The following is a 24,146-nucleotide window of genomic DNA, read 5'->3' as shown; positions in this document are numbered from 1 at the left end:
CTCCTGACTCGACCAGAGGCATCCGTTTTGCCGCAACGCGACGCAAACGCTCCCATTAGAACAGCACCATGTGCTGTAATGTGCAGAATTGGCAGAGGCGTTTGGGAAGCGGTAAAAACACTTCCAAAACGCCTCTCTGCCGCCTGCACACAACGCTAGTGTGAACGTAGCCTTACAGTATTGTTTTTACGTATGCTGCAAGCATGTAACTTTTTTTGTGACCCTATTGGCCGCTGCTGCTCAGGGCTGACATGTAAATATCAGCAATCTGTAGCCAGTGGTGGCAGCTGATTACACACTACTGATGTTTACATCTTTTTTTTTTTAATGGTTGAACTAGATGGACTTGTTTTTTCAGCCAGACTATCTATGTAACTATATATAATGACTCTCATACTGGAATAATAATCATGTCTCTCCTCATATCCCAGCACAAGAGTTACTGTCACCCCACCCCCTCCTAGTGTCCACTCCCACACACACCCAGCCTGCAGCTGGAAACACTACTGCCCATAGTACCAAGGTGCCAGTAACAAACATGGCCACCGCTGCCATAGCACGTCTTTCCTGTGTGGACGTAATTGTCACATGACCAGAGCAGGGACTGGGCAGCCATGTTGACTATGGGCAGCGGGCCTCTAATTCCCGGCTGTATATTTGGTAAGGACACCGGTCATGGTATTCTGCTCCCTACCTGGGAGGGCTGACGGACACCGGCCGCTCTCAGAGACTGTATTCCCGGGCACACATCCCAGAGCTGGCTTTCCCGTCAGACACAGCGGAAGGAAGCTGTTCCGGGCACACACGTCACTTCCGCTCAGCTGACGCATCTTCATAACAACAACATCCCAGCTGGGAGACCCGGAGAGATGTCCGCGGGGGCCGGAGGTGCTGGACACTGAGAGGGGACACCCTGGGTGGGACTGCAGAGACTGGGGGGGTGTTATCACATCTGGGGGGGAGGGGCAACTCTGAAACCTGCCATCAATAATCAGATTGGGGTCATAGAGTTCTTAGTAGGATTTCCTTCCAGGATCGACTGGGGTTAGGGGGATCTACTGTGAGCACAGGGGAGATCTATTATCTACATAGACCGGGGTCAGAGGGATCTATTATCTACATAGACCGGGTCAGAGGGATCTATTATCTACATAGACCGGGGTCAGAGGGATCTATTATCTACATAGACCGGGGTCAGAGGGATCTATTATCTACATAGACCGGGGTCAGAGGGATCTATTATCTACATAGACCGGGGTCAGAGGGATCTATTATCTGGATAGACCGGGGTCAGAGGGATCTATTATCTACATAGACCGGGGTCAGAGGGATCTATTATCTACATAGACCGGGGTCAGAGGGATCTATTATCTACATAGACCGGGGTCAGAGGGATCTATTATCTACATAGACCGGGGTCAGAGGGATCTATTATCTACATAGACCGGGGTCAGAGGGATCTATTATCTGGATACACCGGGGTCAGAGGGATCTATTATCTACATAGACCGGGGTCAGAGGGATCTATTATCTACATAGACCGGGGTCAGAGGGATCTATTATCTGGATACACCGGGGTCAGAGGGATCTATTATCTGGGACTAGGTAATATATAATATCTATAAAGAACGGGTTCAGGAAAAATCTAATATCTGGCTAGACTGGGATCAGGGAAGATCTAATATCTGGATATACTGGGGCTATGTAATATGCTATACCGGATAGACTAGGGTAAGGGGAGATCTAACATCAGGACAGATTAGGGTCAGGAATGGTCCATTATGGGGATAGACCAGGGGAAGGGATAGAGTTAATATCTGGGTAGATCAAGGTCAGGGGAGATCTATTGTCCGGATAGACCAGGGCTAGATGATATTTAATATCTGGCTAGACCAGGGTTCGGGAACATCTAATATCTGGATAGAGCAGGATCGGGGAAGATCCATTATCTGGATAGATTGAGACTGAATAATGTCTGGATAGACCAGGATCAGGGAAGATCTAATCTAGACAGACCGGGGTCAGGTAACATTTAATATCTTGATAGACTGGGGTTAGGGAAGATCTAATATTTAGACCGGGGTCAGGGAAGATCTAATATTTAGACCAGGATCAGGGAAGATCTAATCTAGACAGACATTTAATATCTTGATAGATTGGGGTTAGGGAAGATCTAATCTAGACAGACCGGGATCAGGGAAGATCTACTCTAGACAGACCGGGGTCAGGTAACATTTAATATCTTGATAGACTGGGGTTAGGGAAGATCTAATATATGGATAGACTGGGATCAGGGAAGATCTAATATTTAGACCGGGGTCAGGGAAGATCTAATATTTAGACAGGGGTCAGGGAATATTTAAGGTCTGGGTATAAATAAGAGGATCTAATATCAGCAAAGTCCGGTGTTACAGAGCTTATCTGTATCAATAGATTAATTTAGGAGAATCGATTATTGGGATTGGTTGGTTTAGGGGGAACAGTTGCAGAATAGACTGACATTGGAGGATTTGCTATAAGGAGACACTTGGCTAATCACTGGCGAAGACCGGTGTCGGGGAATCTAAGCTACATTTGGGGAATATCTGTTATCTGGGAAGACTTAGTAAAGGGGATTGTAATATCAGGAAAGGTTGGCGTTAGGGGAGGGATCACCTGCAAGGTATAGGATGATCTAGTATAAGGGTCATACTAGTATATTCCATATCACTTATACTAGTATAGTAAGGTGGGATCTCGTCACAGAATAGACGTACATTGAGGGATCTGATGATTGAAGAGGATCTACTACCAGGATAGGCTAGGTTTGGAGAATTCTGATCTAGAAAGAGGTCAGTCTTCATTCAGTAGGCCACTATTGAGGATTTCAGGGATGCAGTGTCAGGAAAATACATTTTAGGAAGGGATCCAGTATCATCGTGGGCTGGGTAGGTTTTGCTTATATAACTATTACAGCCAAAAGAAAAGAGGTCATGTTGTAGCTTGCTCAGGGCATAGGCCGGGCGGTAATTATAGGTGGATTAAGGAGTAATTGATCGTTACTCGTTTTTATTAAAACTGTTGCATGTAAAGTAAGGGAAGGATTAGGTTAGGAAAGGAAATATATTTGAGGTTGGTAAATGAAAGTACGTTCTGCATCGGGAATACAAGTTGGGTTTAAAGGGAGAGAAACCCAGTGAATAATCGAACGACCAGAGCTGTAGAGATGCCAGCCGTCTGAGGGAATAGTACAAACCGAACGTCTGGAAACTTCATTTGTATTTTTGCGCTTCTGCTGGATCTGTTGGCATTTGGTGGATCCAGGGAATGTTGCGTAGAAACTCAGGAGGAATCTTGCCGTATCTGAGTGCCAACTGCTTGCCTTGGCTGTGGAGTTGGAGGAACTACTAAACTAAATTTGAATCACAGTTGAAATCATGAGTGGCGGCAATGGAGAGTCCTCAGCTTCTTCAACAAGAAGGATGCCTAAGGAGGACGTTGTATCGGGGCCTTCGGGAGATCCATTGCAGAGTGAAGAGAGGATTGGACGACTCCCTGGAGCCTCAGAGGAGGACATGAGCTTCCTAGAGGCCGAACTGCATCATAGACTGAATGAATGGGGGCCGTTACTTATTGCAGGGCAGAGACTTCTGGTCTGGGAGCGACCCCTGCCTAGCCTGATAACAGCTGCTGCTCTCCATGGAGTGTTTTGGTAAGATTCCAGAAACCATAGAGAACATCAAGTGGTGCACGGTCTTTAATATTATAAAAATCTGCAAACATATCCACATGTATGGTATTATTGGAACTTTATTTACTGAAACATACGCCTCTCCACCTCAGCCAATCAGCAGAAGTCATGTATTTATTCTTAAAATACAAATCTTTCCATGAATGGCTGAGCAGCGCTTAGCCTGACTCTGATTCAAGAGTGAGATAGGAAGTTCCTGTTCAACTGCCAGAACACAGCTCTGTATACTGTATAGCTGAGCTACATACAGTTCAAAGCGCATCCAGCTAGTGCATCTGTTCGTACAGTAAATAGTTTGTTTGGTCAGCTTGGCCCAAACAAACTATTTAAAGGTGATACACCGCAAAGAATACAAATGTGAAAAAATAATATATTAAAGTCCAAAAAAAAAGGTCCCAAATTAAAGTCCAATGTTCCAAAAATGTGTGAAAAAAAATATATTTTATAGAACTGTAACTCAAACTTCACAGTATTTGGTGAGTGTGGATCAAAAAAACTTTTTTTATAGATGTGAGCATGCTGGAAAATTTATGAGGTTTGAGTTACAGTTCTATAAAATATATTTTTTCACAAATTTTTGGGACATTGGACTTTAATTTGGGGCTTTTTTGTTGGACTTATAATTTTTTCACATTTGGATTATTTGTATTATTTGATCTGTATCACTTCTATAAGTATATTTTGATGTTTAATCAATTTTTGAACAGCAGCATTCAATTTTTCACATTCCTTTGGCGCAAGTTTTTATATATTTTGTAAACTATTTAAAGGGCATTAAACGTGGAGTTAGGCTTTACTTGGTCATTCTACCCAAAACAGATGTATTTAGTACAGGGATTTTTAAAGAGACCATGTCACCAAGGCAACAAAAATCTACCCAAAGGATTTCATGTGTATTTAATGTATTTTATACGTGTTATTTACCTGTAAAATCCTTCTCTTGTGTAGATGTCCAAAAGCCCTGAGACTGCAGCTGAGTGCCGCCATATTGAATGTGATGTCAGCAGACTCGGAGGTGTCACACAAGTGGCACTCTATAGCAGTGGTGGTCAACTTTCTTTTTTATAGAGAGCCTCAAGTGCGGCCCCAGACATCACCAAAGTGCATGTACATGTAACATGTTCCCATTTTTGCAGCCTCTCCTTGACCCGCCGCCTCTAGTGACAGCGAGCCAGGATCTTCTCTGCGAACTCTCTGTCACAATTTAAAAAATAAAACGCAGCCTTGCAGGGCTCCACCAACCCGGCCACATCATACATCGAGGTCCACGGATGGGAGAACTACAAGTACCAACAGCCTTTGCAGCTCTCAAACTACCAGGGCACTGTTGAGTGCTGTGGTAGTTCATTGTTTTTATTTATTTCAGGTACTTATATAGCGCCGTCCATTTACGCAGCGCTTTACATATATATTGTACATTCACATCAGTCCCTAACCCTCAAGGGGCGTACAATCTAAGGTCCTTAACTTACATTCATACATACATTTTTATTGTCATTGTGTAACTGCTTGCCTGTACAAGGTATGAGCAGACAGCTTACACTGACAGTCTACAGGAGTCCTGCATTGCACCTGTGATCAGCAGACCGCTGGTCCAATGCTTTGCAGGCTCCAATTAAAACATTTACCAAATGCACATTTCTTTCATCTGCAAAAAGATGTGCATTTATTATTTTTTGAACTTTTCCTTTAAATCAAAATTAAAAGAGTACATGTTTTGCGTGGGCACTTGAACCCATTTATTTGAATGGACTTCTGTGCCTCGGGACACGCAGGGAAGAAGTTCCTGCACTGCTTCTGAAAAGGCAGCCCGCACTGGAACCTCGGTTCCCAGTACAGTTGTGTTTTCCAGTGAGGACGGCGTGCCATTAGAACTAATGGCACCAGTCCGCATTCCTTTGTGTGGGTGGTGCGGCTGCACGGATTTCTGTGCAGATCCTCAGTGGCACCACCCGCACAGATGAGAGCCTAGTCTTACATCACGTTAGATCATTTCCTGGCTGGGGGACATCCTGAATCATCCAACTGTTTCCTCCTCAGCCTGATTGTCTGTGGCCCCTCCCTTGCATTCATTGGATTTCAGTTCTTTCAATCATGGAGATTCAGCATCACATGTGGGTGTTACCTAGGGTGGTCTGCATGCAAATAGTCTTCCTAGGAATAGCCACCCCTCCTGACTGACATCCACCCAATCAAGGCGTTTTGATATTTATAAAACTTCTCCCAAGTGCCAGCCTACTGCTTGCTTTAAAGGATGAGTTCACCTTTGGGAACATGTTACATGTTCCACCCATTTTTAGGGTGGAACATGTAACATGTTCCCACGCCGCCATTAGCAACTTCAGCTGTTGATCACCGGGTCCCGGCCGGAGATTCCCTGCTGGCACCCGGCGATCACCAAGTATCACTGATGGGGGGGAGAGGTCCGTATGTAAACAATGCAGATCTCTCCCCTGTCAGCTCTAGTACGCTGCTTTGTATGGCTCTGCATAGCATGCTTACACTGTAAAACACACACAGAACACAGTGAAACAGCACACAGTTAACCATTTGATTGCCCCAGATTTTAACTCCCTCCTGCCCAGTGTCAGTAGAGTGTCAGTGCTTTTTATTAGCACTGATCACTGTATTGGTGTCACTGGGGATGTCAGTGACAGTTCCCACCTAGTGTCAGAATGCCCGCCGCAGTCCCGCTATCTATACGTTGCTGATTGCTGCCATTACATATAAAAAAAAAATAATTCCAGTATCTATACTGCCATTTGTGGACACTATAACCCTTACACGTAAACCAATTAATTTACACGTATTGGGATTTTGTTTAGCAAAGACATGGAGCATTTTGGCCTAATTTTATGACAAAATTAGATTTTTAAAAATTTTTTACTGGACATGTTTAATAGCAAAAAGTAAAAAATATAGTTTTTTTCTCAAAATTGTGCAAAAAATAAAAAAACGCACAGGCAATCAACTACTACCGAAAGAAAACTCCATGTGTGGGGAAAAAAAGGACATAAATTTTGTTTGAGTGCAGTCTTGCATGACCGCTCAATTGTCAGTTAAAGTAACGCAGCGCCGTATCGCAAAAAATGGCCCAGTCAGGAAGGGGGTAAATCCTCTGGAGGGCAAGTGGTTAAAAAAAAAAAAAAAGTAATTTAGATCTTGCTTGTGCTAAATTGTGACAGGTTCTCTTTAACATCCAGTTCATTGCTGTACTTCAATATATTTGTGCTGGTAAATGGAAAGAGACTGATAGATGCTGACTTTGTAATTCCAGGCTGTTCTCATACTTGTCCCCGCGACCTCTGTTCCTGGTCAGCTTCTCTCTCCTGTGTATCCTGGGCGTGCAGCACTGGAAGATCTGGTTACTTCAGCACTGTAAAGGTAACACACCTCTGTCTGATCTTATATAACATCTGCTCAGGCGGAGCGTTTATTTTTTAATCGTCTTTTTAATAGAGAAGTGAGATTAACCGCTGCATTGAATCTCATGTAAATGTACATACGTCTTTCAGTTATTAAGTATTAAAAAGTTGCAGTCAACACAAAACTGCAAGATGTACATTAAAAATCTGTTCCTATGGCAACAAGAGCATGAGTAGGTACAATATCTGTAGCAAATGGTTGGTGGTTTATGAATATACTCTTTATTATATTCAGCACTAAAAAATAAAATTGGTAAAAGTATTTTTCTTTTTTTTTTTTCTTTCAACATTTAGGTAAAAATTAAATATTCCATATGTACATTTCATATTATATCTATTTCCAGCCGACATGTGGAGCTGTACCCTGCTTCTTACAAACCTACTTGCTTTGCTAGAAACACCAATTGTTGATGGAGATTAAGGCTAGGTTCTCATCTGTGTGGGTGTTGCTGCTGTGGATCCGTGCAGCCGCACCACCCACACAGAGGAATGCGAACCCGCAGGCGGGTGCCATTAGTTCTAATGGCACGCCGCACGCACTGGAAAACGCAACCGTACTGGGAACCGAGGCTCCCGTGCGGGCTGCGCTTTCAGAAGAGGGGGACTTCCCTGCGTGTCTGGGGAGCTGGGAGTCCATTCAAATGAATGGGCTTTCGTGCCCGCACAAAACGCGTCCCGCACGGCCGCATATATGTGAACCGGGGCTAACTTCTAATGCACATTGTGAGAAGCTCACAGTGTGCAGTGAATTCAGAGATTAAGGCTAGGTTCACATCTGTGCGGGTGGTGCTGCTGCGGATCCGCACGCAAATCCATGTAGCCGCACCACCCGCACAGAGGAATGCAAACCCGCGGGCGAGTGCCATTAGTTCAAATAGCACGCCACCCGTACTGGAAAACGCAACCATACTGGGAACTGAGGTTCCCGTGCGGGCTGCGTTTTCAGAAGAAATGCAGGGACTTCTTCCCTGCGTGTCACGGGAGTCGATTCAAATGAATGGGCTCTCGTGCCCGCACAAAACGCGTCCCGCACGGCCGCATATATGTGAACCAGGGGTAACTTCTAATGCACATTGTGAGAAGCTCACAGCGTGCAGTGAATTCAGAAAATAAGGCTAGGTTCACATCTGTGCGGGTGGTGCTGCTGTGGATCTGCATTAAATCTGTGCAGCCGCACCAATTGCACAGAGGAATGCGGACCCGCGGGCCTAATGCTCTAATGAGAGAGAGGGGGCAGGGCCAAGTCACAGCTCCATGTGTATATGGACACATGGTGCAGCGGGTGCCCCCATAGCAAGCTGCTTGCTGTGCGGGCACCTGATAATGAGAAGCCTGGAGAGCTTGTGGGGGACCCGAAAAGAGGAGGTTCCGGGCTGCTCTGTGCAAAACCACTGCACAGAGCAGGTAGGTATACACATGTTTTTTTGTTCTCTGTTGAAGGTATACACATGACACAATAATTAAAGAGTGTTTTAGATTTATAAATGATAATGCACGGCAGAGGCTGCTTGCTTTCAAATCTGCTCTTGAATTGAAAGTCTAATGGAGCAATAGGGAGCAGAGAGAGGTGACAAATCACTTTTCTCACTTGTTTAGCTGTGTGCTTAACCCCCCTGGCGGTATTCCCGAGTGTAGCTCGGGGTAAAGTTTCAGCACCACAAGCGCTAACCCCCCCGAGCTACACTCGGGAATACCCTGCAGCGTTGCTCCGGGTTCTGTTCTTCACTTACCTTGTCCTGCGCTCCCGTGATGTCCCTCCTGCAGTGTCCCCGGCAATGTCCTCCGGCCGATGCCGGCATCCGTCTTCTGGCTTCCATTCCCTGCAACGTCGGGACATACGGGGGACGGAACTGGCCGGAAATTCAAAAAATGTGAAAAAGTGACATTCACTCAATACACTAAAATCACATAGTAGAACATTCCTGTATCAAACCATTTCACATACATTTTGTCCCGAGTCCTTTGTCCGGCGCCCTGCCTGCATTTTGACTGTTCTTTCTACCTGGAAACTGAGAAACGTCCATGGCGTCCAAAAAGCGTCCCTTTAGGTCAAAAGCGGTTTTAGACCGGCTAGAGAACAGCGATAGTAAATCAGAACCACTTGCAGAATTGAGTGATAATGATTCGTGGGGGAAATTCCTCATCAGACACTGAAAACGATTCTGCGACTTTGCTCAGCGATGTGCGAACTTGGCGCTATATTTCACATTTCAGTGTTTTTGGTTTGATTATATTATTGAATTAAATTTATTATTATTGTATTATTATTTTTTATGATTATTTATTAAATTATAATTTATGATTTTGTGTTTCAAGTTTTATCCTACCCGGGATGTTTACTAGACTCTTGTTCAGACAGATTTCAGTGAGTTATTCCTAAAAATTACAGGTCTACAATAAAAAACGACATATTTCCATGCAAAAAAAGTACCGCTTTGAGCACAGAAATACTGACATAATCAGACCACTAGGGAGGCTACAGCGTTCTTTGTTGCTAAATGCTTGCCAAAAAAAAAAGCTTTTTATACTGACCATAGATGTAACAAAATTACGCTGGTTCAGCAGGGTACAGCCGAATTCCTATCCATCTATGGGCAGTCCTGTTCAATCTATTGATCGACTGGTGACAAATGGGCTTTCTGGAAAACTTTAGTCCTATCAGCACTGCAGCACTGATCCGTGTATTCTGACAGCAGAGGAGTTCAGCTGACTCCTTCACTGTCAGAATACAATGACAGTGGGGAGGATTCCCATATCCACATCATTGTGAGGATGGGGGATTTGGTTCAGTTTTTATTTTTGTTTGTTTTTCTTTTTGTTTTTTTGATCAGCCTACTGGCTGAACAAAAAGTGCACGTTGAGTAAAAATGTGGTCAATGTAACATGTTTTCAGGCACACTAAACTTAAAGGATGATCAGGCAGCCTACAGGAGGAAAGAACAGGGAGGCAATTAACAATGCTGGCTGTGCTGCAAAAGTGCGTGAATCAAAAGACTGGCTGAACAAAACTGCAAATATGTTTGCAAGGAAAATGGTTCATATATCTGCATTGGGATGGAAGGCGGGATATCTTCTTTTTTTTTTTTTTTTTTTTTTTCTTTCAATGACTGAACTTTCTTGTTTTACAGTTCAGACTCGGGCAGAGACATCCAGTGACAGGTAAGCACAAGCAAAATATTTTCTGCTAGATAATATCACCATGTTTGTTTTGGAAAAAAGATTACTTTGTTACATAATGACAAAGCAGAATTGCAAAAATTGCTCTGGTCTGTAAGGATTATAAAGCTGCCTGGGCTGGACTTGGAAGGTGACATTTTCAAACATGGCAGCAAGTAGAAAGAGAGACAACTGTGTTCCAGTTGTCTTCACATATTTTATAGTATCCAAAATATTGGGGTTAATTTGCTGAAGCTGCAGAGTGCAAAATCTGGTGCAGCTCTGCATAGGAACCAATCAGCTTCCAGGTTTTATTGCCAAAGCTTAATTGAACAAGCTGATGTTAGAAGCTGATTGGCTGCCATGTACAGCTGCACCAGATTCTGAGTGCTCCAGTTTTAGTATATCTACCCCATTGTCTGAGATCCAGCGAATGTCATTTGAGAAAATGTTACAAATAGTTCATTAATTTAGTCTAAACATCCCTCCGCTGTGTATTTGTAGTGAGACGCTGGTTTCCGCAGGAGGCTCGAGTCAGCACCGGCTGCTGAGTGTGCGTGAGCTGTGCCATTATGTGGCTGAGACGTGGCTCACCTGCCAGCAATACAGCCAGGAACTGCTGCTCTACAAAAAGCAGAACCCAGGCAAGGTGAGTCGGAATTACAGTTTAATGTTATTCACATTTGGACGGGGCGCTACATGACAGGTTATTTGCTGCTTTCTGTGGGTTGCCTTTGTTAGAGACATGAGTGGGATAGATTGAAACTGTAAGTGCATTTTTTTGAACTATAAACAAAAAAAGACAGACCATTCTGGAAAAAAAAACCCCTATATTTTTGACTTTTTGCTATTAACCACTTCAAGTCCAGACACTTTCACCCCCTTCCTGTCCAGGCCAGCTTTCAGCGCTATCACACTTTGAATGACAATTGAGCGGTCATGCAACACTGTACCCATATGAATTTTTTAACATTTTTTTGAGACAGATAAAATTTTATTTTGGTGGTATTTATTCACTACTGGGATTTTTATTTTTTTGCTATATAAATGAAAAAGTCCAAACATTCTGAAAGAAAAAAGTGTTTTTCTTATAAAATTTTGCAAATAATCTTTCTTCATAAATCTTGGCCAAAAGTTTTATTTAATTTTTTTATATTTTTGTTTTTTTTTTTTTTTTAAACATACTGTCACCCTAGCAGTACAGTGTCACCATACTTGTGGGGGGTGATGAAGATTTTTTTTTTTTTTACACTGATTGCTTTTACACCCATAAAATCTGTAAAAGCAATAAATTCTCCTTCTCTCTGTGTGCATTCTTGCAGCCATTGAGAAATACTGTGTGAGCTGTGATTGGTCACAGCTTGTCACACGGTAAAAGGCTGTTGTGAATGGCCTTGTACCATGTGACCTCTGTGATCATACACAGATTTTACTAGTAGTAAGCAATGATGTCAGAAGTGACATTTTGCTTACTACTATTCATGTGATCACTGATTGGCCAATCAGTGATCACATGATCAGGACCTCACACAGAGGTCCCGTACAGCGATCGGTGTTCCGCTTTGTCCTCCGGAGGACACAGTGGGCACCAGATCGCGGTGCCACGCACTCCCAGGGAGCGCGCACAGGCGGGGCAAGAGGAGGATGTTTATAAACAGCCACCCGCTCCTGCAATGCTCCCGTCCGGCCGTTTATATACGTGGGCCAGACAGGAAGTGGTTAAAACAAAGTCCTTTTGCCACCTACCTCTGACACACACTTACGCGCCCTCCACAAATGCATACTAACCTTGGTCTGACAGCTGTGGGGCCACTGTTTACATTCAGCACAGAAAGTCTTTACAGTCCTGGCTGTACTGTGTGTATATCCCCACAGACTTCTATGGGACCATCTATGATCATCTTCGGCAAAGTGAGACTTCGTCAGAGATGGCCCCATAGTCCGTATCTGATGGATGTAAACAAACAGCAGAACCACGGCTATCAGACTGAGGTAAGTATGTATCTGTGGGGGGTGGAAGGTGGGTTAGATCAGAGAAGGATAAGGAGGCACTTGTTTAAAGTGCACTTATCCTTTTATAGGGTACTGATATTCAGGGTGTAACATGTTACGAACAGATCAGCCACCCCGCACCTCTCCGATCCCCCATTGTGGCAGCTAGTGGGGAATCTTCTCCCCCCACTAGCTGTCACAATTTTTTTTAAACCGTGGCTGTGATGGGCTCCGCCCTCCCGGTTGCGTCATTCATTCACAATAGTCTGTGAATAAGTAAACTACTAGTCCCAGCAGCCTTCACGGCTCTCGACTTGTAGTTCTCAATGAAGTTCAAGTCTACCTGTCAGAACATATCTGCTTGCCTGTCTGGGGCATACGGGCACACAGATACACTGACAGGTCTGCAGGAGAGTTGCATGGCATCCGCTATCTGCTGATTGCTGGTGCAATGATCTAGAGACTTCAGAAACAAAAATAAATAAATAAATAATGCACTTTTTTTTTTTTTTTTTTTTTTTTTTTTTACCTGCAAAAAATGTGCATTTATTATTTTTGGTTAAAAGGTGATCTTTAAACATTTTTCCCCAAAGGAATGATAGTTAAGTCATCTGTAATTCTTGGTTCCTATGCTAAGTCTTTGTTACATGACCCAGTTTATGTTGTATAGCAGTGGAACAGTAAAGCATTACATTTACTCCTTAATGCAAACGTATGCTTTGCCGATACAAAACATTCAATTTGCTTCAAGTCCACTCTCCCCATTTCATCTTATTCACTATTGCATCACTGCCCTTCCACTTCTCCAGCTGTCAGGAGGAGAGAAAATGTCCACTACTCCTATATAGAGAATTATGTAATTCACTGTATGTGACAGCGCTGGGCCAATTACCAAGCACCAGCACTGTCACATGGGGAGAATCCATAGCTCTGTGTAAGATACAACTTGAGCAAAGTGCCGCTTGGGTGGGGGAGAACTATACTAAAATAACAGCAGGGCTATTTAGCTGAAGGTATAAGGGCTCCATGTACACGGGACGTTTGGGAAAACTCTTCTGAAGGATGGAAACTGACTGCTGGAAAACGTAGGTTAAAAAAACCACGTTTATGTGCGTTTGCATTTAGAAGCGTTTTTAAAGATAACCTCAGGAGACCTTCCCAAATGCACTGAAAATCAGTAAAAAATTAACTATTTCAGACCTTTTGAGAGAAATAGAGAGAGCAGTATGTGTTGAGATGACCTGTCTTTTCTGGTTGTATTCACTATGGATCCTATCATGAGCATAATGCGGCGCGTTCTACCGTTTATTCCTTCACGCCAAACCTGGAACTGACTGCGCTGGTGTACCGGGTCCATTTGAATGCATTGGAAAACGCTTTGCATGCATTTCTGATGATGAAAAAAAGGATCTGGACAGCATCTGGATGTGGAACAGTTAAAAACACTTCTAAAGGCAAACACTTATAAACACGGTTAACCGCATTTACAAGCGTTTGGCGTTTGAAACACCGGTAAAATCTACTCCTGAACGCAAGTTTGGTGCGTTCAAAAAAACGACTGTAAACTCAACTGCCTGTAAACGACGATGTGTACATGGACACTACAGGAAGATATTAGGGAGAGTTCAGAGGCTGCTGAAAAAAAACGCAGAAATGCTCCTGAACGTCTGTTTATCAGCTGCAGTGTACATGAGTCCCTATACTGGTGCTTGGAGCACTGAGGCTATGCAAACACACACACAGTTGCTGGCAGGTCATTCAGGCCCCCCCATGCCAAATGCAGGCTCCTCCTCCTCCCCTCCTCCTCCCCTTCCTCTCTCCCCAAACCCCCCCTCCCCCCATCATTGCCGGGAAAATGGGCCTATTTTTTTTTTCCAACTTCACCGATTAAAAAAAAAGTGCCAAAACAGCCGACCAATTAACCCATTAACGGTGCGAAAATCAGCATTTTTTTTTATTTATTTTTTTATCGGGCGATTTTTGACCCATCTATGGCCTGCATTAGGCTGGCCATACATTATACAATTTTCTTGAGAATTTTGCTTTAGATTTACCAAAAAACATATAATATGAGGTCATACCTAAACAACACTTTCAATTGTATCCAGTCAGGCAGGCCCTTGCACTACATATTGAATTGAAGAAAATTGAAGGTAAATCTAAAGGAAATTGCGCAGATATTGGACAGAAAATTGTAGAGTGTATGACCAGCCTTACCCTTTGGAATAGGGGCAGGAGGAGTATGTGTTCAGGAAATGGGGGCAGGGTGGGGTTGCTCCAGGTGAGGCTGGAGTGACAAATGTAAATGTAAGAAATTTGTGCTGCTAACTATCTGGTCCTGCTGTTTGCTGGGATTGTTGGGATTTTTAGATTTTTCAACAGGTTTGCTGTAACAAGCCGGCCGCCATCACTGATCCCTCCTTTTGAAATGACTAGTTCGACTGTCATGCTGATTCTCTTGCTCAATACTTTGAGTGACCAACTAAGAATGATGATTTCTGTTTTTATTTCCACTTTTGACATGGCTAGTACAGATATGCAAATGAGAAGAGTCAGAGTTAATCCCAGCCTCCCCCCACTCCGAGCCCCTCCCCTGTCAGTCAGCTGTCAGAACCATTATGGAACTCTCTAGTGCTGTCCTTTGACAGGTGATTGTTGATCTCTGAACACTTTCTGGCTGGTATATATGTTTAAGAATGTAATCATCTGAAATAAATTTTCCCTGATAATTGCTTTCCTTTCTTGGAGATGGGGGTACTGCCAGGGGTGCCTGCTTCATAAACAGGCATGTTCACCTAAAGCAGTGGTTCTCAACCTTCCTAATGCCGTGACCCTTTAATACAGTTCCTCATGTTGTGGTGACCCCCAACCATAAAATTATTTACCCAGTAATTATAATTCATGAGTGTCGTTTTACCTCCAATACTGCTGCTTTCAACACAGCAGCTGCTTTCTACACAGCAGCTGCTCTTTACACATCGGAAATATGTGTTTTCTGATGGTCTTAGGGGACCCCTGTGAAAGGGTCGTTCGACCCCCAGGTTGAGAACCACTGACCTAAAGCAATGGTGCGTATTAACATCTCAACTGTTTTACTGAGCAAATCAGATCTTCTGGCCTCCATCTCACGTCTGGGTTAGTCTAACCCTCCTTTTTCTGCACTGGGACCTAGGGGCTGGTAACTTCATCTTTGCATATCCAGTTTATTCATTTTCTTCTCTCTCTGCCTCAGTTCTGTGCCATGGTTTGTTCGTGCTGTGCAGTGCTGGCTGTTGTTGGACATTATGTTCCGGGCATTATGATTTCCTACATAATACGTAAGATCTCCAATAATTGTTATAGCATTTTGTATGCCCATACAAACCTATGCATGTGACCGTAGCACTCTTTATCTCCCTTCTAGTACTCAGCGTCCTATTGTGGCCACTGGTTGTATACCGGGAGCTGATCCAGAGGATGTACACCACTCTAGAGCCTGTTCTAATGAAGATTGATTATACTATGAAGGGAGAGGACCTGCCTCGCTCACACAAGAGTAAGTGTTATTCTACCTCCTAGATTGTAAGCTCCCAGGATCAGGACCCTCCTAACCCTCTTGTATTGAACTGTATTGTTGCTGTATTGTCTCCCGTTATATTGTAAAGCGCTGAGCAAACTGTTGGCGCTATATAAATCCTGATAGGGTTTAACCCCCTCGCTGCCAGAGCCGGGTTTTTTTGCACACGGTTAAAAATAATTTTAGGCCTGAAGGTTGTATAAACCCCCAAAATATTATATATTTTGTGAAAGTAGACTTCCTAGAGAATTAAATAGTGGTCATTCTAATTTTTTACGCCACACACAAAAGTCTAGAAAATGCAGCATTTCTGTAAAAAATACACTAAAGTTAATTCTAGGGCAAACAAATGCAATAAATCACACAATTTTTTGTAAAATATAAAAGATGAGGTTGCACCGAGTAAATACCCCATATGTCAAACCTTAAATGTGCACCCATGAGATGGCGAAAAACTTCTATAGACAACACTTTAAAAGCGTTCTATAGTCATCAGTTTAGCTCACAATATTGCTCTCCGGCATGCAGAGATATGTAAAGTGTACCGCAAACCATGTTTCCATGCACAGGCGTCCCTACAGGGGGATTTTATATACTTGGGTGTAATTTACATTTTTTAACATTAGAAAAAAAATTTTTTACTTCTTTTCCCATAACAAAGGGGACAAAAAGTGGGGTGGGATCCCATTACCGGGGGGGGGGGTATGAAAGCAATCTGGCGCCACCAGAGGTGCCGGACTGCTTTCACCTGACAGGCAGTTGTCTGCTTGTCAGATTTACACACAATCCCAGTGGCTGCAGAACCCCTTGCTGTCAGGTCTGTACGCCATACAGACCTGGCAGCAAAAGGGTTAAAGCATTTGTTCTCAAACTTTTTTTCAGTCAAGCCACCCTTTAATATTCTGCACATCTCCAGGCACCCCATTCTGAACTGTAAAAAACAAACCTAAGAGTTTTACAAATCTTAGCAGCGTCTGCAGTATTCAACATTTAATATTAGAGGTGATTTTTTTTTTTCCTACTAAGCAAATACATCTCTGCACCCTGATACAGACTATTATTTCAACATTTCTCTTTTCCCTCAGTTTCTCTCTCTCTCACTCAGTCCTCCTTATCGACCAATGACATCATCAGTTGTTAGGATTCCAGCAGCTGGCTCGCCTGATGCCCAAGGATGTAAGGCTGCACAATAAAAAGCTGTGGCTTTGTGTAACAAAAAGGCAGGTCTGATCCACTCGCTGGCTTGTTGACAATTTTTGAGCAATTTTTAGGTAAAAAATGTGCATTTATTATTTTTTTCTAAGAAGCCTGCAGAGCATTGCATCTACGATCAGCAGATCATGGGTGCAATGTCCAGCTCCTGCAGACTCTCAGGATAATAAATCTTTTTTGTGGTACACATAAATCCCCGTAAAAACTCCAACTATTAATATAATCAATATGACTTCGACTAAATTGTATTAACATAAATCCACACGCAATTTTGTCTTAAAAGCAAAAAGACCAAAAACCAAAAAAATAAATAAACAAAAAAAAAATATATATAAAAAATTATATATATAAAAAATTATATTCAATAAACCCAAAGTGTCCAAGTTCCACATTTTTCCTTTAATCCAGTAAAGCAGAAATTGGTTCTAAAACTCCATGATCACCTCAAAGAAAGAAAAAAGAAAATTCATAGTGCATTACCCTTTAAAAAAAAAAAAATATATATATATATATATATACACTTCACTCTGTGCACAACACAAAACACACCAAAAATTTGTGCAAAATAAATTAGATATATATCACAATCCAAATAAATAGATAAATAAAATAAATAAATAAAACCCAAATCGTGAAAAACGTGATCACTCCAATCACAAGTGAGTAGTGATACTAGGTACTAGTACCCTCTAAACTCCAGCCAAAAGTGATACCAGGTACTATTACCCTCTTCCAGTATTTTCAAGCATGAGCTGACATAGGAAATCCGTATTTCTCAATCCTTCATTTTCAGAGGTATTCCTCCCAATTCCTCATAGAAGCATAAAAGGCTCTTAGGCAGAATCCATAAAAAGGGACAAATTTTAATAGTCACTTACATATAAAACAGGGAAATCCAGCTTCCAGTATCTCTCTCAAGTTTCAGGTTGAAAATCACATGTTTCCAACCAACAAAATGGCCGCGGCGACACTTCCGGTTAGTGTGCGTGCGTGATGACGTCACTTCCCTAACGCGTTTCGTCACTTCCGGACTTCATCTGAAGGGATCAAGTCGGAAGTGACGAAACGCGTTAGAGGAGTGACGTCATCACGCACGCACACTAACCGGAAGTGTCGCCGCGGCCATTTTGTTGCAGTTCTATGAACCCTTGGGGCACTATTCCTCCCGCTAATAAGAGGCACTATTTCTTACGCTGACACCAACAGTGGGGCATAATTCCCCCCACTGACACCAACGACTGGGTACTATTCCTTCAACAGACGCCAACAATGAGGCACAAAATCTTCCACTGATATAAACAATGGAACACTATTCCTCTCACTGACACCAATGACAGGCGCTATTTCTTCCACTGACAGAAACAATGGGGCACTATTCCTCCATTTACCCTAGTGATGCGGCACTATTCCTCCCACTGACACCAATGATGGGGCACTATTCCTCCCACTGACACCAATGATGGGCACTATTCCTCCCACTGACACCAATGATGGGGCACTATTCCTCCCACTGACATCAATGATGGGGCACTATTCCTTCCACTGATACCAATGATGGGGCACTATTCCTTCCACTGACACCAATGATGGGACACTATTCCTCCCACTGATATCAATGATGGGGCACTATTCCTCCCACTGATACCAATGATGGGGCACTATTCCTCCCACTGATACCAATGATGGGGCACTATTCCTCCCACTGACACCAATGATGGGGCACTATTCCTCCCACTGATACCAATGATGGGGCACTATTCCTCCCACTGATATCAATGATGGGGCACTATTCCTCCCACTGATATCAATGATGGGGCACTATTCCTCCCACTGATATCAATGATGGGGCACTATTCCTTCCACTGATACCAATGATGGGCACTATTCCTCCCACTGACACCAATGATGGGGCACTATTCCTCCCACTGATACCAATGATGGGGCACTATTCCTCCCACTGATACCAATGATGGGGCACTATTCCTCCCACTGATACCAATGATGGGGCACTATTCCTCCCTCTGATACCAATGATGGGGCACTATTCCTCCCTCTGATACCAATGATGGGGCACTATTCCTCCCTCTGATACCAATGATGGGGCACTATTCCTCCCACTGATATCAATGATGGGGCACTATTCCTTCCACTGATACCAATGATGGGGCACTATTCCTCCCACTGACACCAATGATGGGGCACTATTCCTCCCACTGACACCAATGATGGGGCACTATTCCTCCCACTGATACCAATGATGGGGCACTATTCCTCCCACTGATACCAATGATGGGGCACTATTCCTCCCACTGATACCAATGATGGGGCACTATTCCTCCCACTGATACCAATGATGGGGCACTATTCCTCCCACTGATACCAATGATGGGGCACTATTCCTCCCTCTGATACCAATGATGGGGCACTATTCCTCCCACTGATACCAATGATGGGGCACTATTCCTCCCTCTGATACCAATGATGGGGCACTATTCCTCCCACTGATACCAATGATGGGGCACTATTCCTCCCACTGATACCAATGATGGGGCACTATTCCTCCCACTGATACCAATGATGGGGGCACTATTCCCCCCACTGATACCAATGATGGGGCACTATTCCCCCCCATTGTCACCAATGATGGGGCACTATTCCACCTCCTATTGACCAAAGGCTCAATTTTTTTTACTCCAACTGACTATGGGGAATTTTCTACTCCCACTGGCCACATTCTGCCCCCCTACAGCAAAGTCTCAAGTACAGTAAACTGGACATTTGTTTCAAATGTTTGGAGACCCCTGCCCCAGACAGAAATGCAGTGCATTCAGTATTCAGCTTTAACAGCTTTTCTGCTTAGCAAGCCATTTGCAGTGAGCCTTTGTGATGCAGAAATATTATCTCTTTCTCTCTCTCTCTCCGCTCTTAGAGAGACAAGTGAAAAAGGAGCAGGAGGAAGGAGAGGAGCCTACAGCAGAGACGGACAGCGAGAGCGAGATTGAGCTCTCTGGCTTCTCTCCAGAGGTAAGTGATCCCATCTTGGATTCCTGCTGCAAAGAAAACTGAACATGGTAGAGTTCATCTAAAATTAGTAATGTCCATTGTGGCGTTCTGTGAGGCCTCAGAGGACAAAAATAAGAGTTGACTTGTATTTAAAGGTACAGGCTCCTGGGCTTGCGTCTCTTTGATGAAAGCAAAAAAAAATATCTGTTGATAACTTTCTGTGCTTTTTACTTCTGCTGCCTGTTATTAGTGACATTTTTTTCCACGCTACGTATGTATGTGGATTACAGTACTTAACTCCCTAGGTATGGAGAGGAGGAGAGGGGGACATTTTTTGTAGTCCAGCACATTTACTGTCCTAGGGCCAATCGCTGTAACGCAAAGATACAATATAGCAAGTGAGTGTTGTCATTCTGGGACAGGAGGGATGACGGGATCACCACGTGAAAATAAAGGGTTAAAAAAAGCCTGAAAAATTAACCCTCCTGGCGGTATTCCTGAGTGTAGCTCGAGATTAACTTTCAGTACCAAAAGCGATAACCCCGAGCTACACTCGGGATAACCCTGCAGCGTTGCTCTGGGATTCCCTCTTGCACTTACCTTGTCCTTCGCTCCCACGATGTCCCCCGTGCAGCGTCCCCGGCCATCTCCTCTGGCCGATGCCGGCATCCGTCTTCCGGGCCCTGCGAACTTCGGGGTGTACGGGGGACGGCACTGGCGGGAAATTTAAAAAGTGACATTCACTAAATACACTAAAATCACATAGTATAACATTCCTGTATCAAACCATTTCACATACATTTTGTCCCGAGTGCTTTGTCCGGCGCCCTGCCTGCATTTTTACTGTTCTTTCTGCCTGGAAACTGAGAAATGTCCATGGCGTCCAAAAAGCGTCCAAAAAGTGTCAAAAGCGGTTTTAGACCGGCTAGAGAACAGTGATAGTAAATTAGAACCACTTGCAGAATTGAGTGATGATTCGTGGGGGAAATTCATCATCAGACACTGAAAACGATTTTACGACTTTGCTCAGTGATGTGCGAACTTGGCGCTATATTTCACATTTCAGTGTTTTTAGTTTGATTATTGAATTAAATTTATTATTATTATACTATTATTTTTTATGATTATTTATTATATTATAATTTATGATTTTGTGTTTCAAATTTTATCCTACCCGGGATGTTTACTAGACTCTTGTTCGGACAGATTTCAGTGAGTTATTCCTAAAAATGACAGGCCTACAATAAAAAAACAACCTATTTCCATGCAAAAAAATATACTGCTTTGAGCACAGAAATACTGATATAATCAGACACTAGGGAGGTTAAACTAAAGCAGGCACCACACCTAAGGACTAGTAATTTGTAATAAAACACAGTTTTACTCTTGGGATTAGGCACATTGTCAAGAAAACCGTAAATCAGACTATGACTCTAGGACCCCCACCTATTGTGCTCTTCCTGTTATTAAAACACAAGTTAAGACGCTGATATACTGCCCTCTCATGCATTAAGTGCTCCCTCCTGATTCTGCTGGTAAGCTGGTCCCTGCTGTTTGGTACCCCGTCTCAAGCAGTGCCTGAGCAGTGAGCTGGGAATAGAAGGGTATTGGGATTTTGAACGGTGCTGAAATCCTCCCCTCAGAAAATATTCATAAAGACCTTTTTATAAAGCAAATTTGTTATTAGTTCCTTAAAATATCTCAAGGTATAATCCCCTAAAATACACACATGTAAAAATAGGTCCAAAAGCAGCTCAGCAACCCCAGTATCATCTGCCCCAGGTATATGTAATAATATGATATTAGTTCTATTGCAAAAAACAATATATTCCAGAAATAAGGAAGATGGGGGGGGGGGGGGGGGGACTTGAATGGATGATGTCCCGATGCATTTCGCAGATGACTTCTTCAGGGATTCAAGAGGTGAAATTTTCTGTAGCTGAAAAATAACCCTAAAGGGGTATTCTTCCTGAGCTGTTGGACACCCCACAGTGCACGATTGTTGAGGTCAGAGGTAAGAAGATTGGAGATGGACCCAATGTCCAGAAATCAGATCCGGAAACCCCAGCAGGCCAAGCTTACAGCCCCTCCAATAGTACTTTAACATGGAGAACTACCCAAAAAGGTCCAAGAGGGTAAATATGTTTCTGGGATAAGCTGAACTAGTCAACTGGACCCATTATTTTCTTTCTGGGAATAGAAGGGATCCATTTTATCCAAAATCCGCACGTTCCTAACTCCAGAAACTACAAAGTAACTCATTCACTCCCTTATCATATCACGACTTGACTACTGTAACTCCCTCCTCGCTGGCCTACCGCAACACAGGCTATCCCCGCTTCAGTCTATCCTGAAGTCTGCGGCCAGACTCATCCACCTTACCAGCTGCTCCGTATCCGCCACCCCCCTCTGTCATTCCCTCCATTGGCTTTTGATTGCCCAAATCATAAAATTCAAAAAACTAACACTGACGTACAAAGCAGTTCATAACACTGCCCCTAATTACATCACCGACCTGATATCCAAATACCACCCAAAACGCACTCTCCGCTCCTCACAAGACCTCCTATTCTCCAGTTCCCTGGTCTCCTCCTCCCATGCCCGTCTCCAGGCCTTTCCCCATCCTTTGGAACTCACTACCCCAATCCATCAGACTGTCACCTACCCTCCTCACCTTTATGCGCACCCTGAAAACCCATCTCTTCAGAGAAGCCTACCCCACCCTCACCTAACTGCTGATCTCCTCCGCTCTCCCCGCCACTCCATCCCCCACAGCTACTTCCTCCTGTACCACTCTCCCCTCCCTCCTAGATTGTAAGCTCCAAGGAGCAGGGCCCTCGAACCCCTCGTGTATTTTATTGTATTGTTATTGTACTGTCTCATGCATGGTCTCCCATTGTAATGTACAGCGCTGAGCAAACTGTTGGCGCTATATAAATACTGTGTAATAATAATAATAATTAAGATGCAGTAGGATAAAGAAGCAGAATAACGTTCAAAGTGCATTACGGCGTATTCCTGCGTGAGAAACATGTTCATCCGCACAGGGATGCACAGGTGTTCCATGCATCCCTGTGCAGGCAGACCCATTGATGTCAGTTGGGACACAAGGGCCGCAGGGACACAGCTGCTGCTGCCACTTTGGCTTTTGTACGGGTGCACGGCCCCTGAATGCAAACTGTGCGTGTAGCACTTTGTTCTGTTTTGATTGGTGCTGTAAATGCAGAGCTAGCATGGCCGTCTGCACCCCTACCCTCCCTTCCCCCGTTCTTGTTCAACCACACCACTTAGGAGACAAATAGCAAATTAGTTGTAATTGACACAGCTTGTCTCTGGCAGCAGCTCACAGGAAGTCATAGCACACCTAAAGATGGGGTTTTATGGAGAATAGGTCAGTGTTTCTCATTCCTTTGTCCTCCGTTATGCAAGGGTTATTTTTTGTAGAATGAGGAGTTGACTTTTTACCTAATTTAAATGTTTCGTTCCAGATGGATGTGCGGATCACAGCCTTGGCTCTTTCTATTACTGACTCGGAGCTATCAGATGAAGAGGCCTCTATACTGGAGAGTGGAGGGTTCTCCGTATCAAGAGCAACTACACCACAACTGACCGATGTGTCAGAGGGTGAGATAATACATCTTTTATAGTTCAACTTTTATTAGTTAATTTAAAGCTACACTCTAGGTAGATATAGGAAAAAAATATACAGTTAGGTCCGTATATATTTGGCCACAGGCACAATGTTTAGTTTTTTTTCAGGTATTTACCAAAATATATTCAAGCTATAGTTATATAATGGATATGGGCTGAAAGTGCACACTTTCTGGTTTAATTTGAGGGTATGTACATCCACATTGGAGGAAGGGTTTAGGAAATACAGCTCTTAGGAGTAGCCAACCCCCTTTTCCAAGAGACCAAAAGTAATTGGACATTTGAATCAGAAGCTGTTTCATGGCCAGGTGTGGGCTACTCCTTCGTTATTTTTTCATCAATTAGGCAGGTAAAAGGTCTGGAGTTGATTCTAAGTGTGGTATTTGCATTTGGAATCTATTGCTGTGAACCTACATCATGC

The 24,146-nt window shown here is 43.4% G+C and overlaps 1 protein-coding gene across 1 annotated transcript in view; it reads left to right on the top strand.

Annotated features, from left to right (window-relative positions):
- The first annotated feature begins 955 nt into the window (after positions 1-955).
- Positions 956-24,146, top strand: part of RETREG2 (reticulophagy regulator family member 2) — a 35,945-nt gene continuing 12,754 nt past the window's right edge. The window contains exons 1-8 of the mRNA XM_089680598.1: positions 956-3,691; positions 7,008-7,114; positions 10,284-10,314; positions 10,816-10,960; positions 15,536-15,620; positions 15,707-15,838; positions 20,001-20,095; positions 23,563-23,698. Of these exons, the coding sequence (XP_089536724.1) occupies positions 3,417-3,691; positions 7,008-7,114; positions 10,284-10,314; positions 10,816-10,960; positions 15,536-15,620; positions 15,707-15,838; positions 20,001-20,095; positions 23,563-23,698 (1,006 nt within the window). The 5' untranslated portion in view covers positions 956-3,416. The remainder of the gene's footprint in view (positions 3,692-7,007; positions 7,115-10,283; positions 10,315-10,815; positions 10,961-15,535; positions 15,621-15,706; positions 15,839-20,000; positions 20,096-23,562; positions 23,699-24,146) is intronic.

This window comes from Staurois parvus, unplaced genomic scaffold, assembly GCF_062004578.1.
Source record: "Staurois parvus isolate SC_StPar_1 unplaced genomic scaffold, SC_StPar_1.0 ptg000246l, whole genome shotgun sequence".
Classification (NCBI taxonomy): domain Eukaryota; kingdom Metazoa; phylum Chordata; class Amphibia; order Anura; family Ranidae; genus Staurois; species Staurois parvus.
Note: the sequence above shows the minus strand (reverse complement) of the source record. Positions and strands in the feature narration are given on the sequence as shown.